Genomic DNA, 16,134 nt, shown 5'->3' with positions numbered 1-16,134 from the left:
GTATAGGCATCTCATGTACCACAAAATATTAAATATGTTTAAAACTTAAACATGAAATAATTGTATTCAAATATGCTTTACTTATTACATTATTTTTGCATTTATTAAATATCTGATATTGTCTGATAAAGTTTTGAAACAGATGAAACATTATTGAGTCCCTATACTATTAGTTAAACCATCATATAGGTGCATGTGCATATTTAGCTTCAAGACAAGGCAAAGGCTAAGGTCTTAACACAACAAACATATCACTGTATATTAGGGAAAGAAAAAGGTTAATTACAAAAGATATATGGTAGATGGGGAGATACTGCTCAAACACCCCCCCCTTTTTTTTAATATGTTGACAACACCCTTTTTACATTGTAATGTAGTAATTAAAATAAAAAAGATAACTGTTGACACAGCCATGTAATTCCTCCCATCATTATCCCCCATTTTGCACAAATTTAGCTTTTCTTACCTGCCTGCAGGCTGCAGTGAGGGAAACCGAGAACTTTTTTTCTTCAACAATTCCTAATTGTTCAATACAAACAGTTTGGACCGCATGTATGTATGTAGAAGTTGAAATCGAGAGTGAGCAGGTACCAGAATAATATCAGGGTGTGGTTAAAGAGCAGGTTTGGTTTTTTCCCTTTAATACCTGAGCAGCAAGTATTAGCAGATCCAGCATCTCAAACCCTGCTGCAGTAACTGAATCTATTTTCTGACCACCAGAATCCTCAAACATATCGCCTGTCTCAGTGTCTATTCTTTCTCCAATAGATTCACCATCTCCCTCAGCTGACCAACTAATGGGCAGGGAGCTGCCTAGCGCTGTCTTCACAAGTTTTGCCTCAGTAATGATCTCATCAAGTTCTGATGCATTAGTATCAATATCTTTAGAATTTATCGACTCTGTTACCTAGAAAACCGAATAAAACTGTTATTTGTCATATGATTCAAACAAGAAATAAGAAAGATATAACAGCCGAATACAACTTAGCTTCAAATCATCCATCTATAATATATCGGCATAACATTCCACCCAAGTCCGTAGCAAAGAAACAGCAAGCCTTTAACATTCTTGATACTATGTTTGTATGCATGAAGAAACGCTGAAAGATTACCTTAAGAAGTGAAAGACGCAATCTATGAAGTGTAGAAGTCAGGTGGTCCATACTTTCCATGCTCTCCTTGAGTGTAGCATTCTCAATTCTCATTCTAGAAGAAGAATAGTAATAACATAATCCGTGTCAAGTATCCATTATACAAGTAGAAGAAATCACTTTATAATTTGCATGCATAAGAACAACCTATCTTAGAATCAGATGTTGCATGCCATGCAATTCAAATATCCATGATATTTACTGATACCTAACGAAATCCATGCTATTTGGCGAAGCTTCAGCTTCATTTCCTCCAGTATCTAGTGCACCAACCCAACGTCTCAAATATGTTTTCTTTAGCAGACTCTTTAGCTTTCCATCTCTTTCATAAGTAGCAATTCTTCTGTCAGCAACTTCAGCCAAAACATTCCCTTGCTTCACCTCATTATTGATTTTCCTGCACAAAGCGTCACCTTCTAAGAAATATGTTGCTCAGAGATAAGATGCTAGAACTTTAAGAAACCAAGAAAAAAGAGGGACAAAGTTAATTTCTCCAGATATGTGAATAAAGAAAGGACAACTAGAAGAGGATTTTGCCTATCCTGAATTGTTGAGAAATGATCATTTGTCAGAAAAAAAGCTTGACAAATCCATTCCTAATCTAAATCATTCATTTATTCATGATAAGGGCAGCCTGATATAATGACTATCCAACTTGGAGCTACTCACGAGAACATAAATGTATAATAAGATAATAATAACAACATAACAGTATTATGAAACAAAGAAGACAATCTTACTCTTGCAATAACTGATATTTCCGTTTAAATTGTGCCAACTCCAAGAGAGCCTTCACCTTTTCATTGGTAACCTGAGTTCAACAAATTTCTTAAAAGTTCATTTTGAAGCAAAGGGTACAATGCAACTAAAGATAGAAGCCATTTAACAACCAAGTAGGGACAAAGTGTATGCTGTAAATAACAGTAATTCAAACTAAAGATCAATGCTGAAGACCAAATGAGGAGGCTTGTTGTTCCCATACAACAAGGAAATGTAACAAAATCCTCCAAGTCTTCAACAGATAGTATTTCTTGAAGCTCATCATTCTTTTTTTCTAAAAGGTCCCATGGACTTGAACCAAATAGACCTAATAAATCTAGTCCGTAGTATTAAGGCCTCTAAGCAAAGTCACACACTAAATGTTAGTTCAGGCAAAGTATGATCATTCATTTATGTGCTGTAACAAATGACTATGGAAAATAAAATGTGAATCAATCCGAAGTTGAACTGAGAAAGTTACTTGAAGCAAATTTCTCTGAAGCTCATCTACTTTTTTCTGGAGAGCTGCATTAATATTTTTCTCCAGTAAATGTCTTTCTTCCTGCTGTGATAAAAGTAACAGTGCTGCCACCTGACAGAAGATTTAAAGGATGAGAAAACAAAATGTATAAATTACCAGAAACCAGTCTATAGACAGAAGAATCGTCTGAAACCTTTTCCTGCAATGCCTGTGCAAGGGCTTCTGAGGCATCACCTTTACTCTCAGCAATATTATCCAGCACATCCCTCTACAAAATATGATGGATATAAATAGAAATGTACAAATTACCAGAAACCAGACTATAGACAGAAGATACGTCTAAAACCTTTTCTTGCAATGCCTGTGCAAGGGCTTCTGCGGCATGAACTTTAGTCTCAGCAATATTTAAATTCAGCATATCCCCCTACAAATATGACAGATGTAAGTAGAAATCACAACTTGAAACTACATGGTACAATGACAGTGAAATAATAACCACAGCCAGCATCCTTACATCTAGACGCGCCCTTAGTAAATACTATAAATATGAATGGTTTTTAGTTGGTCAAAATTTGTCAAAGTTAAAATATGGGTTTTAACATAACAGGTTCATGTAACTTTATTCAAAAAACGTTAGTGAGAAAAGTTTTTTTTTCTGTCAGTCTGCAGTTGCTATTCCTGAAAAATTAGAACTTCCAAAACCAAATACTTTAGCTTCAAAAGACAACAAAGTCAATACTCAAAATAAAACACCAAAAGAAAACATAAAAAAAATACTCAAACCAAAAATAAATATCAATCAATTTATCTTTCTATAACTCATAAGCAGCTCAGGATGTTTCTTTCAAAAAAAAAACTGCATCATTCAAAGCCCTGAGAAAAAGATAGCACTAGGTTTTGACATAAATGCAACAATGAGAGAGAGAACAAACAAGCAATTAATCTCTAAGTAACAAACCTTAGATACCAACTCGGCTTCAGCATCAGTACTTAGATGTACATCTACATGCTCATATTCATCTGGTTTGAGGACACAGTGCACATTTTGCCCTCTTGCATCAAATTGCCTAATTTTTTCTTCAACTAGCTCAACAAATCTTTTGATATGTGATTTTTCCATATCAAGTAAATTCATAATTTGAATCTTGTGCTCAGAATGATAATGGCGTAGTTCTGTGACCCTGTCCAAAATCATTTTGTCTGAAGCAATCTGCATAAAATTCATAAGGTCAAGGATTTAACCATAGAAAAGAAACTAAAAAGGAAAACGTCAAGGCTGTAACGACTCACTTTCTTTCTTTCCAATCCACGAACTTTTTTCTTCAAATGATTTTCAATCTCCAAACCCTATATATCAATAATCAATTTTTATCAATATGAAACATGTAAAGCAAGCCTTTGAACCTCAAACAAATTCATACCACTCGCAACTTGTTTCGAAGATCATCGACAGAGCTCCTTACTCTTTCCAGCTCTTCTTCCAATGAACTCTGTCTGAGGAAAAGTTATTCAAGTTGCAGGTTGAAATAAAATTCAATCTAAAGAAAGTTTAAATTTTTATTTAAATCTGAAAATTTTTCGAAGCCTCTCACCATATTAGTCTTGGCAGCCAAGGACAAGTTTAATTAACATTATATGGAAACGTGATGTAGAACATGCGCATTGGATCTAGTATTCAATTGATCTATTTTAACAACATAAGCAGGAAAAAACAAAACAAAGCCAATATACTGGATTCTAACGTTTAATTTTGGAGTTTAAAAAATCATAGATATCTAGGCACCTTAGTCCATAGCATTAATAGTCCAAAGTAACAAGGAAATACTAGATATCAAAAAATGGGGGAGGGGGGAACTAAGAAAAGACATTATTTAATGTTAATTTAAATTATTTACAATAAGGTCACTGCAAAACCTAATAGGGAAACATTTAGAATTTAATGGAACTCACAATGTATTTAGCGGTGGAAGAATCATTAAAACTCCACATTTCTCCAGGATCATGTAAAAGACAAGCACATTTATCATCCAAACTAGCATCCTCTACTTCCCCAATAGTTCCTTGCCTGATCTCATAAAACTTGTTGATAACCTGTCCCAAATTTACAAAAGGTAAGAAAATGTGTAAGCCCTTTTAAAGTAATAAAGTTAAAGGAACAAAGAAAAACAGCAAATAAAGATCATGTAAAAGACAGTGCGACCCTGAAATAAAGCCATTCAGTTTTCGTTTGAAGAAAAAGGCTAAATGGTAAATAGATTAACTAGTAAAGCAATAATAATGCTAGCGGTAGGAACTATCAAGGTAATATGTGAAGCAGGCTGTGATCCGTAACAAAAAATGACAAGGTGCATGTGGCACTATTCCGGGAGGCATTGCTTCTTATTAGGATTCTTCTTTTATTTTCTTGTCTCTTCCCCCCCCCCCCTCGTATTAGGAGAAAACTTTTAAAAAGATAATTTTCAATCCATAAAGAGAATACAAGCAATTATTGTAGTTCCAAGCAAACAGATCAATTCTCAAGAACCAAAATAGAGTAAAATGATCTGTAATCTAATCTATTCAACCTAAATCACATCTTCTGGACAGCATGGAGACAGGTTCAACGTAGGTTATCAACCATATTTGGTATCAATACCAACAAAATCACTATGTAACGTATACAATAATATTAATTCAAGACGGCACAAATCTTAGTTAAGAAATCAGCTCAAGATAAGAACATAAAGAATTCTAACTGTTACCTTCGTTAAAGTTTCATTTTCCTCTTTCTGTTTAGCAAGATCAATTTGCAGTGCATCATTACATCTGCTCTGTTCAAGACAATTTGATGCAAGCTCTTCTATCCTGTATTACAAATGTTCAAACATTATCCAAATGAAAGAATTCAATCAATTTGGATCAAATCTGAAATTTAAATTTTAAATAAAATAATTTCTAGAGTTCATATATATGTTCTTAACATTCGAAATTTTTCCTTCCAAAAGCCCACCACCATACATGAAACAGAAAGCAACAATAGTGGCAGCAATCTCCCCAAACCCAAAAGTGAGTGATTCCTAGAAAGATATAAGAATACCTTGACTGAAACTCATTAAACTTCTGAGCCATAAGCTCCTCCTTTTCCTTAGCCTTCTCAGCCTGTTACCATCCATGTAGAATCTTGAAACTCAGGGAACATTTATAAAATAGTATACAATAACAAGAGGCCAATCACAAACGCATTAAGCTTAAACTAATTATGGGAAGAACCTCCAATATTGAATGATCCCGTTCAGCAAAAGCAGCTGCCACACAACCTTGGAAAAACTTAACCTGCTTCTCAGCTTCCACATTCTGGATAAAGAAACAGAAACAAATTAGTGAGACAAATGAAAAACTCAAGCTGGAATTCCATTCATTCACTAAAACACAAATGAAGCAACATAATAGCACAAAAACGAAAACTGCACACAATGAGAGAAACAAAGGAAATACCTTAGCAGCCTCCTCACGATGTAGATCAGCCAGCTGAGTCTGTAAACAAGAAAGCAATCACATTAACTCGTACAAGAGGTTAAGGCAAAATAAAATAACTGAGAACGACAAAGAAAAACAGACTTTAATTCGATAAGCTTCACAAAGCTCCTCTTGAAGATTTTGGTTATTCCGGACACAAGCAGCTAATTCCTTTCTCAAATTCTCAATCTCCTGCTCTAATCCAGCTGTCCTAATAGGGCATTAATTTTTCGATAAACAAACCCAGAAAAAAAAAAGGAAAAAGAAACAAAACAATGAATTTATCAATCAAATATCGAGATAAAAATAAAAATTAAACCTCTGAAAATGCATTCTAGTGGCCACACCAAGATAGCTTGGCCCAGCTTGTTGCATACACAATTGCTCTATATCTTTACGCAATTCGTCACGCTCTACAAACCACAAATTCAAATATAAATAAATAAATGGGGCAAAACAACAACAATAGCATAAATTAAAAGAATGTTGTACCATGTTCTAACTGTTTGATGCGAGCAAGTAATGATTCGTTGTCGTTTAAGCTCGTCCCCATCTTTCCTCAGGTATAAGGAAATCCAGGAGGAAAGCTGAAAATTAGGGTTTTTCTTACGGATTGAATAGAAATCGAGTGATAACGTGATAAGAAGGGGAAATTCAAGAATAAACTATATTTCGTAAGAAGCCATATCTTTTTCGAATCTCTCTGTAGTTTTTGTATTTTTTCTGTTTTTTTTTTTTTACGCTAAGGAATACCCGATTTGTAATTATTAACAAATTCATCCCTACCTGTCAAATAACATTGTTTTTTATGTTTTCTTGTTGAATTACAGTTAAAGCCCTAACAGCAACATGACTTACATGATTTAAACCCAAATCACACTTGAAGCTGTGAATACCCTGACCATCAGGTCAATATATGGGATTCAATAACATTATTTTTATGTGTTATCTTAACTGTGCATAGAATTATTTTCAGGGTCTAACTTTGCTCTCAATCCCTATGTTCTTCTGTATTTAATTTTAAAAAAATCAAAATTTGGTATTAATCATTGTATTATGAATAAGTTGTAGATTTAGTCTTGTATTCAATTTTGGTTAATTTTAGTCCTTATATTTTTCAAATCGATCAAATTTAATATTTTTACTTTTTGAATTTTAAAATTTTCGTCTTGAATAAAACCCTAATAGTTGAATTTGCTAGGTCAAAATCTACTACTAGCCCTTAAAGTTGTGAATTTAGTCCATATTCTTCAATTTGATTATTTTCAGTCCCTATGCATTTCGAATTTTGAAATTTAAATCCTTACTGAGATAATAACCGCTAAATAAATTAACTGAAATAACATGGGCTTTCTGTGACTATTGTGTAGAAATAGCAAGTTAATATAGTATTACACATGTGATAATATGTTTGTTACATAAGATTTTGAAAATAGTATAACTCAACAAATTTAATCGCGTGAAAAAGCTATTGTTAAGTCATAATTGAAATTTTAAAAATTTGAAAAAGTATAAGGAATAAAAATAATCAAATTAAAGTATAAAATAAAACTCGCAACTTACGCATAATGTATAGAGACTAATAACAAAATTTAACCTTTAAAAAATACTCTACTTTTTCTTTTTATTAGTGTGTTTGATAAGAAATATGGAAAATTAGGAAGAATTTTTTTTTTTCATTCATTCCAAGTCACCCAACGATGCTTAAGAGCTTGTTTAGTAGTTCTTAAAAAAAGTGTTTCTGACTCCAAAAGCACTTTTAAAAGAAAAAGATGTGCTAAACAAGCTGCTTTTGGCTAAAATTTTTCAAAAGTACTTCTGAAAAGGAGAAGCTAAAAATTTTAATTTTTTCTCTTCCAAAAGCACTTTTGGTGCTTAATTACCTTTTGACTCCTCTAATAACATGGTACTTTCTATTTTTTTATTGGTGCTTAATTACAAATGTGTTAAAATCATTAATTAAAAAATATTTTTAAAATACTAATTACAAATGTTTAATGTTTATATTTAAATATTTAAAATATATTTTATATATTCTAATTAAATTTTATAAATAATTAATATTTATTGCTTGAAAATATTTAAAATTTATATTTCATATATTAAAATATTAACAAGTTATAATAATTTTTTATATTCTTACTAAAATATAATAATATTAATTAATTTAAATATTATTTAAATGCATATTTGTTATTTGATAAGAACATGTCTAAAATGGACATTTTATTTCTCAAAAGTACTTTTTGATAGAAATGCTAAACACTTAAATTTTTTTATTTTTTATTTGGTGAAAAAACAACACGTATTTAGAACAACAAACTTAAGAGGAACTAAGAGCCACTAAAAGCTTTATCTTGTTGAATAGTTGTAACCACCACGTCAGGAGGTACTTCAAAAATCTGAAGGGGAGTCTGCCAAGGAAGACTGATCTTCGCCAATTGGTGAGCAATTAAATTGCACTCTCTAAGCACATACTGGATTTCCCACTAGACATCAACTCGCAACATTCATTTGATTCTTCTAAGTAAGGTAAAACCAGAATCCACATTATCTTCTATATTCAAGGCCCTGATCACTTCTAGATTATCCGTCTGGATCCTAACTTTCTTAAACCCTTTGTTTAATAAGATAAAAATACCATCAAGAATACCCCACAATTCAGCATCTAAAGGTGAACATCTGCCTAGATAGTGTGTGAATCCTAAGATCCAACTCCCATTTCGATCTCGCACCACACCACCAACTGAGGCATTTCCGGAGATTCTTGCCACTGCTCCATCCGTAAATAAGTTCATCCAATCTTGTGAAGAGTGATGAAAAATCACCGAAGAGTTAGGTCTATCCTTGTTCCCACATAAAAAAGGCTCAAAATGATGAGCCCAACTAATCGAGGACTTGAGGACATCATGATTTGTCCACTTAACGTTTTGAAAGATGAACAGATTCCTATTTTTCCAAATTCTCCAAGCAATAAGACCAAAAAGACACGACCAAGTAGTACCCATATCCTGCATCTTAATATAAAAACAAAGGTTAGGAGAAAACCAAATTTGAAAGGGATCAGAAAAAAACCTGGTTTGCTTCTCTGGAGGAACTACAAGCTTCCAAACATCATTGGCTATCGAGAAATCACGAAGTACATGCAAGATGTCCACAGTATAATGCCCACATTACGGGCACACACTACTTTGCCCAATACCTCTCCTGACTCGTTCCGAATTAGTGAAAAGTCTCTGTTTGGCCACCAACCAAAGGAAAAGCCGAACCCTCTGAGGACCTTGATATTTCCAAATGAACATCCAAATGTCATCTTTAGGGCTCCAAGAGTTTTCTTTTAAGGCCCAATGCGCACTTTGAATAGAAAAAGATCCAGAACCGGAGCGAGCCCAAATGATTCTATTTTCTCCTCCATCCGGGTGAGGAGGAGGAATACTTACAATGCATCTAATCATATCATCAGACAACCAGATACGAAACATATCAACATTCCAAGAGCCATCCTAAAGTCTCTAATCTTTCAGCGTACTATCTAGATTGAGTCTATCATGGGCAGAGACATAGGAGGATAGAGGTCCAACATTAGGTATCCAAGTATCTTTCAAATCGCGGATCGTAGAACCATCTCCAACTGACCACATAAGATTCTCACATAAAATAGGCCATACCTTAGTGATAAATCGCCAAATATGAGAGCTATTACTTTTATGAATCGAATCCGGAAGTTGACTTTTCCATCCATATTTAGCACGAAGAACTCTAACCCATAAGGCATCTTTACGAGACACAAGGTTGAACCCAATTTTCATAAGAAATGAATTATTTTGATCATGAAGAGGCCTAAATCCCAATCCTCCTCAAGATTTAGGCTGACAGATGGAGTCCCAACCAACTAGAGCTGTTTTAAAATGCCCAACTAAACCACCCTAAATAAACTGTCTAGCAATCTGTTCAATCTCATCACAAATACCTTTAGAAACCAACAAGGACTACATAAAATAATTTGGGACCACAAGTAGAACAGATTGAGCGAGCGTAATCCGTCCTGCGAAAGAAAGTTTCCTAGCTTCCCAGTTATGAAGTTTGCTCCTCACTTTGTCTACCACAAAATTCAAAGTACTCTTGGTGACCCGGTCATGAAGAAGCGGAACCCCCAAATAACTCCCTAAATTAGACACTTTCTGATACCCAAAAAACTAACTGATTTGATCACTTAAACTGGTATCCACCCTTTTAGCGAAAAACATGTTACTCTTCCTAGCGCTAATCTTATGTCCAGAAAAGGTACAGAACTGATTAAGGATCTCCTTTAGCACAATGGCTTGATTCATCTCTGCCTTACAAAAAATGACAAGATCATCAGCAAAAAAGAAATGAGATAAAGATGGCTCCGATCTAGATAACTGAATAGGATGCCACCTACCAATAGAGATCTCAGAACTAATTAAGTGACCTAACCATTCCATACAAAGGACAAAAAGATAGAGCGATAAAGGACACCCCTGTCTAATCCCTCTCTTCGGCTTAAAGGACTTGGATGGAATTCCATTCCAAAGAATCTGCATAGAAGAGGAAGAGATAGCATCCATAATTACCTTCCTAAGAAACTCTGGGATTCCGGCAACAGCAAGAGAGGTATCAATGAAATCCCAACTAATCCTGTCATAAGCTTTCTCAAAGTCCAGCTTAATGGTCATCCAATTCCTACCCGTTTTTCTACTACGCATGGAATGGATGATTTCTTGTGCAATGATGATATTATCCGAGATGCTCCGACCAGCAATAAAACCCGCTTGTTCAGGAGAAATAAAATTAGGAAACACCACCTTGAATCTATTCGCAATCACCTTCATCACTATCTTATACATAACTGAGCAGAGGCTAATTGGCCGAAATTGACTAAAATCCTCCTGGCTATCCTTCTTCGAGATAAGCATGATATGAGTGTTATTTAATTCCACCTCGATGCTATTACCAGCGAAAATTTCTTGAGCCCACTCACAGACAGTTCCTCCAACTGAGTCCCACTGACTTTGGAAAAAATGTGCATGGAAACCATCACTTCCCGGCGTCTTCAGCAGGGCCATATCAACAAGGGCCTTCTTAATTTCATCATTCAACACCGGCTTATTAAGAAACTCAATGTCCTGTTCCTTAAAATATGGAATTCAAAGGAAGATCAGACATGGAATTAAAAATTTCACCATACAAATTCTCAAAGAACCTGGCTACCTTATCACTAAGAATAGACTGATCCGAGCACCACTCCTCATTGCTGATTCGTAAGGCCATAATGCGATTATACTTCCTCCTCTGCAAAGTGCGAGAATGGAAGAACTTGGTATTACAATCCCCAAATTGTAACCAGTCACATCTCGCCTTTTGTCTCCATAAAAGCTCCTCATGATTAAGGACACTCCCCAGTTCATCACGAACCTCTAACTCCAGATTAACTAGTCTCCTAGAAATAGACTGGTCACTAGCCTTTTGGATATTCCCAAGCGATCTCAAAAGCTGTATTTTCCTCGTTCCAATAAAGCCATAGACAGACCTATTCCAATTTTTGACATGTGAGGTAAAATCAGATAAAGATTCTACCATATTACTTGAGAATTTATATTTCTCCACAACCAATTCTTTAAAATTCGCATGCTTCGTCCAACCTGCAAGAAAACGAAATGGTCTCCCTCTCTGAGAACTAAATTCAAGATTAGTATTTAAAAGAATAGGTCTATGATCCGATTTAATGCAAGGGAGGTGGTATAAACCAGAGTCTGAGGAAACACAAAATCCATGCATCATTAGCCATAGCTCGATCAAGTCGCTCTTGCGTATTACCTCTTTGCCAGGTGAAGGATGGTCCAATAAAACCAAGATCTTGTAATTTACACGAGTCAAAAAATTGCCAAAAAGCTTACATCTCTTACCGATGGAGCGATCACTTTTTTATCCTTATCAGATAGAATGGCATTAAAGTCTCCCAAAATTACCCAAGGCAAAGGATCCTGAGGCAAAACCTCTAATAAATCCACCCAAAGTGTTTTCCTCTTAGTACTGTCAGGATTACCGTACACAACAAAAATAAAAAAGAGTTAAAAAATTTATTGCCCTGAATACGTAAAAGCATGAATTGGGGATGATTATGAATAATATCAATGGATATATAATTCTTCCATCCAACCCAAATGCCACCTGAAAAACCAACAGACTCAATGCGGTGAGAAAAATCAAACCCCAATTTTTCAATGATAGAATAAGCTTTTTTACTGCTGATTCTCGACTCCAAAAGACATACAATGTCAAGATTATATTCTAAATAATACTCCCGAAAAGCGCAGAGAAACTTACTGCTCGTACAACCTTGGCAGTTCCAAGAAAAAATTGTAAGTTTAATATCCATAAGAATATGATAATAAAGCAAAAGAAAAAATCCAAAAAGAAAAAAGCCACAATAACAACCAAACTAGAAAAACAAGACAAAATTAATTGCTAATATCCTATCGTCTATCACCGCATCCGGGTTAGAGCTCTGAATAGTGGAAACAGACTGGACCAACTTGGACATAAAATCACTCAAAGAAACTTTTGAGGAATTTTTATTTTTATAACTAATGCATTTCCCATAAGGGATTTTATTAATTTTTCTGGTGGCCCGGATCCCCCCTTCTTTACTCCCCATTAATTTTCTAGTAATTCAAATTTTACTACCAACCGAATTTAATGAAGAGACCTTACCCAAACTGGCACCATCAACTGACCCTTTAACGTTAAAAGAAACAGCAGTATGTTTGGGGGCTTTTAATCTATCCTGGGAATTAATATCCTGGACTTCTATTAGTTCGGTTCTAAAGAAACAGGTCTAGAAACCAAAGCTGAATCCTCATTTAAAATCTGCTCCTGCCCAACAAAAATAGGATTAATATGCATGGAATTAATAGGAATTGAGATAGGATTAGAAAATTGTAATTTACTGAAACTAATGCAGACCGAAGGACTAGACTCAGGAATCGAAATAGGCGTTAAAATACTCCCTGGTTCAGTGGACATAGTGTCCAAATCCATGGCATTAGGGCCCGCCTGCTTGGTGACTTGTAATTGATTAATTATTAATGGGTTAAAAATCTGCTTACTAGCAGATGACCCAGCTGCTCCAAGGCCCAAATCCCCAACAGCAGGCTTTCGTCCCACATCCCATTAAAAATTGGATCCACCGATTTTAAAATAGAAGGCACATCATCCATCAAATCTTCCCTCAATCGCATATACCTATTGAGAATGGGACTATCCCGAGGTATTTGCTTCTACTTTCCTTTCAAGTCCCCAGCTTTAAAATTCTCTTGGAAATCAGCCAATTTCCCTTCCTCTCTTATATTCTGCTCTTTTTTCAAACCAGCCATACTTTCCATGTTAGCCAAAACACCAAATCTGGACCCCGATTTCCCTTTTTCTTTAGTATCCTGTTTGACCCAAGAATTTCACCGATTTTTCCTTTCGACCACTATCCATGGTCCGTAGGTCATCGATTCACTTTCTTCCCCCTTTTCCGTTGACGTGCCATCGGTTTGAACCTTCTCCCGGCCAGAAATCGGTTTCATCAAGCCACATATCTCCTTTGTATGGCCATACTTCCCGCAGGTGAAGTAAATAGTCGGTAAAGCTTCATATTCAACCCTTTGAATTCTGCCATTAACAAAAAGTTGAGCAATCAAAGGTTTGTTCAGATTAATATAGACTACCATTCTAGCGAACCTGCCTCTTGTCCTGTTATCAGTATTAAAATCCAACCGAACTACCTTCCCAATGGTGCTTCCAATTTCTTCAATAATTTTTCTCTTATATAAAAAACCAAAAAGGCCTAGTAACAGAATCCATGCCAATACAATGCTTGGGTAAGGTTGAGAGGAATTAAAATCCTTTGTCCAGGGTTGGACTGTCAAGTACTGGCCATAAATCATCCAAGGACCCTGGGATAAAACTTTAGTATAATCATCAATAGATTGAAGTTTAACCAGATAATATCTATTCTCAATATCTATGAGATGGAACGGCTTGATGGGATTCCAAAGACTGTTAATTCGGTTGTTCAGGACCCCATATCCAATGTTTCTCCCAAGTAGCTTAATCACTACCGTGACTTCCATCTCTTTGAAGAGGATTTTTTGGATCCTCTCAGAAAAATCAATGGCAGGAATACCATTAACAATAGATCTCTGAATGTCTCCTTCAAAAAACTTCAACTCATCATCAATGACGGTACTAGGAGATTCCAACTTTTCATTATCGGTCGCTCCAGGATTGACCCCCAGAAGTTTATCCTTCCATGATATCATTATACTCGAGCCAGAAACCACCACCATGTCAGTATCTTGCTCACCATTTCCTTCCTTGAAACGAACTTTCTCAGTCGTCCGGTCGGCATCTGACCTAGCCTTATCTCCATCATCTATAACCGGATGCGAAGAAGTGTTACCAGGGTTCAGAGAGATTCCTTCCATTCAAAAAATTTAATTATTATAATCCCAGTATTGAACCCAAATTATTACAAACACTTAAATTTTAAACCAAAGCAATGCTAAATACTTAAATTTTAAACCGAACTTTTCAAAAGCACTTATTAAAAGCACTTTTTCACCTCACTTTTCAAAAGTACTTTTAAAAAGTATTGCTAAACTAGCCCTAAGTTTATTTTTGATCATCTAGATATAAAAAGTTATAAAATAGTCATCTATCTAATCGCCTTTGTCGTTTTTTTATCCAATTTCATTAATGGTGGTTAACTTTGTGATGGGAGATGATGTGGTAGTTCAAATTTTGGTATAATAATAAATTTAACCATCAATATTTACACATTATGTTAATTTGGTCATTTTTATAAAAAAATGACTATCAATATTTACACATTATGTTAATTTGGTATAATAATAAATTTAACCCTCCATCTCCCACTTCACTACTAGCTCCAGTACCTCCACTCTCACCTCAGCCTCCTCAATTCCCACAACCATTACGTCAAAAACAGGGCAGATTGGGTTGAAAGAGCAGTGAAGAGACTAAGCAAAACCAATTTTGATTTCATCATTTTTTTTATATGATCAAGGTATCTTTCATGTTTGTTTTACGATTCATGATTATTAATCTTTTCAATGTTTGTAACTACCCCATAATGATGCTTGAACATGAGTTCTCTCCCAAGTAATGCAATATGCCTTATTATGGCATTCAACACTTCTTGGTATTTCATCTTTATTTATCGAGTAAATTATACTCAAGATTACTAAACTATTAGTAAGTTTATATTTTGGTCATTCAACTTCAAAAAATTACAAGATAGTCATTTAATAATTTAGAAGTTTTCATTTAAGTCATTAGAATGTTAAAATCGCGATTGTTTGACCTTTTTTCTTCCCACCGCCTGCATCAATAAAAAGTTATCATTCCCTTTCTCTTCTATAATTCAATTTTTTTTTCATAAAATAACTTTGAACGTCACGAAGCCGCGAATAAAATCTAAACAACTTTCTTCTTCGATCTCCGACACTAATTGTCAAATCAATTTGGATCTAAGGTATATGAAACTCATCAATAGATACTGATCCACCGCATCGATTGTCAAATCTTCGTTTGGAGCTCAATAGTTGGATTTAAAAAAAAAAAACTTAACGACCTCGTGCTTAAATAAAAACTTTCAAATAATTCAATAACTTAAATGAAAATTTTCGAATAGTTAAGTAAACATTTTATAACTTTTTGAAGTTGAGTGATTTAAAAGTAAAATTACTAATAGTTTAATAATTTTAGATGTCTTTTTACAAGTCGAAGAATATTGCAATTTTTCGAAATCTCGGATGAGAATATTCAAGAATGGTAAACATTTCTTCACAGAGTTCGCCCATGTAGGTGCGACTGCTGCTACGACGCCAGCTACAATGAGGTTCACAACAGGGGAAGGGCCAAAGTTATTAGAGACGACGACGGCTTTGTGCTAGGCGGGACCACCGCTATTACAATTACCAAAACAGCAAGTCCAAAAATGGCCGAGGCATAGGCCGCTGTTATCGCCATTGAAACATCGTTGACATGGAATACAAGAAGGGAAGGCAACCAAGCAGCCTATGTACGAGTTATATTTTAGCTTCAACGTTGATCACAATATGTATTGGATACAAGATTATCCACCTTGTATCCCACCAAACTGATATTGTCAACATTTGAATGATATTTTCCATGTTTATATTATATTTATACTTA

General features: G+C 34.8%; 1 protein-coding gene across 1 annotated transcript; it reads right to left on the bottom strand.

Annotated features, from left to right (window-relative positions):
- Positions 1 to 234: 234 nt before the first annotated feature.
- LOC108457657 (uncharacterized) lies at positions 235 to 6,786 on the bottom strand. The gene is made up of 18 exons (XM_017756716.2): positions 6,379 to 6,786; positions 6,206 to 6,299; positions 5,989 to 6,097; positions 5,866 to 5,904; positions 5,641 to 5,724; positions 5,468 to 5,529; positions 5,133 to 5,235; positions 4,342 to 4,482; positions 3,813 to 3,881; positions 3,682 to 3,738; positions 3,350 to 3,601; positions 2,738 to 2,815; positions 2,585 to 2,659; positions 2,392 to 2,502; positions 1,892 to 1,962; positions 1,360 to 1,548; positions 1,113 to 1,206; positions 235 to 907 (listed from the first exon to the last, which is right to left on the bottom strand). Exons 1-18 carry the CDS (start codon positions 6,437 to 6,439, stop codon positions 602 to 604), a joined length of 1,995 nt encoding a protein of 664 aa, XP_017612205.1. The 5' UTR covers positions 6,440 to 6,786; the 3' UTR covers positions 235 to 601.
- Between the last annotated feature and the right edge of the window lie 9,348 nt (positions 6,787 to 16,134).

Source organism: Gossypium arboreum, chromosome 4 (assembly GCF_025698485.1).
Source record: "Gossypium arboreum isolate Shixiya-1 chromosome 4, ASM2569848v2, whole genome shotgun sequence".
Taxonomy (NCBI): Eukaryota; Viridiplantae; Streptophyta; class Magnoliopsida; order Malvales; family Malvaceae; genus Gossypium; species Gossypium arboreum.
This window is presented reverse-complemented; position numbering and strand designations above follow the sequence as displayed.

Coding starts and splice junctions, on each gene's coding strand:
- LOC108457657 (XM_017756716.2), bottom strand. CDS start 6,439: ATGGGGACGAGCTTAAACGACAACGAATCATTACTTGCTCGCATCAAA. Junction 3,739..3,812: donor TTCGAAACAAGTTGCGAGTG/GTATGAATTTGT, acceptor ATTGATATATAG/GGTTTGGAGATTGAAAATCA. Junction 2,503..2,584: donor CACAGGCATTGCAGGAAAAG/GTTTCAGACGAT, acceptor ATCTTCTGTCAG/GTGGCAGCACTGTTACTTTT.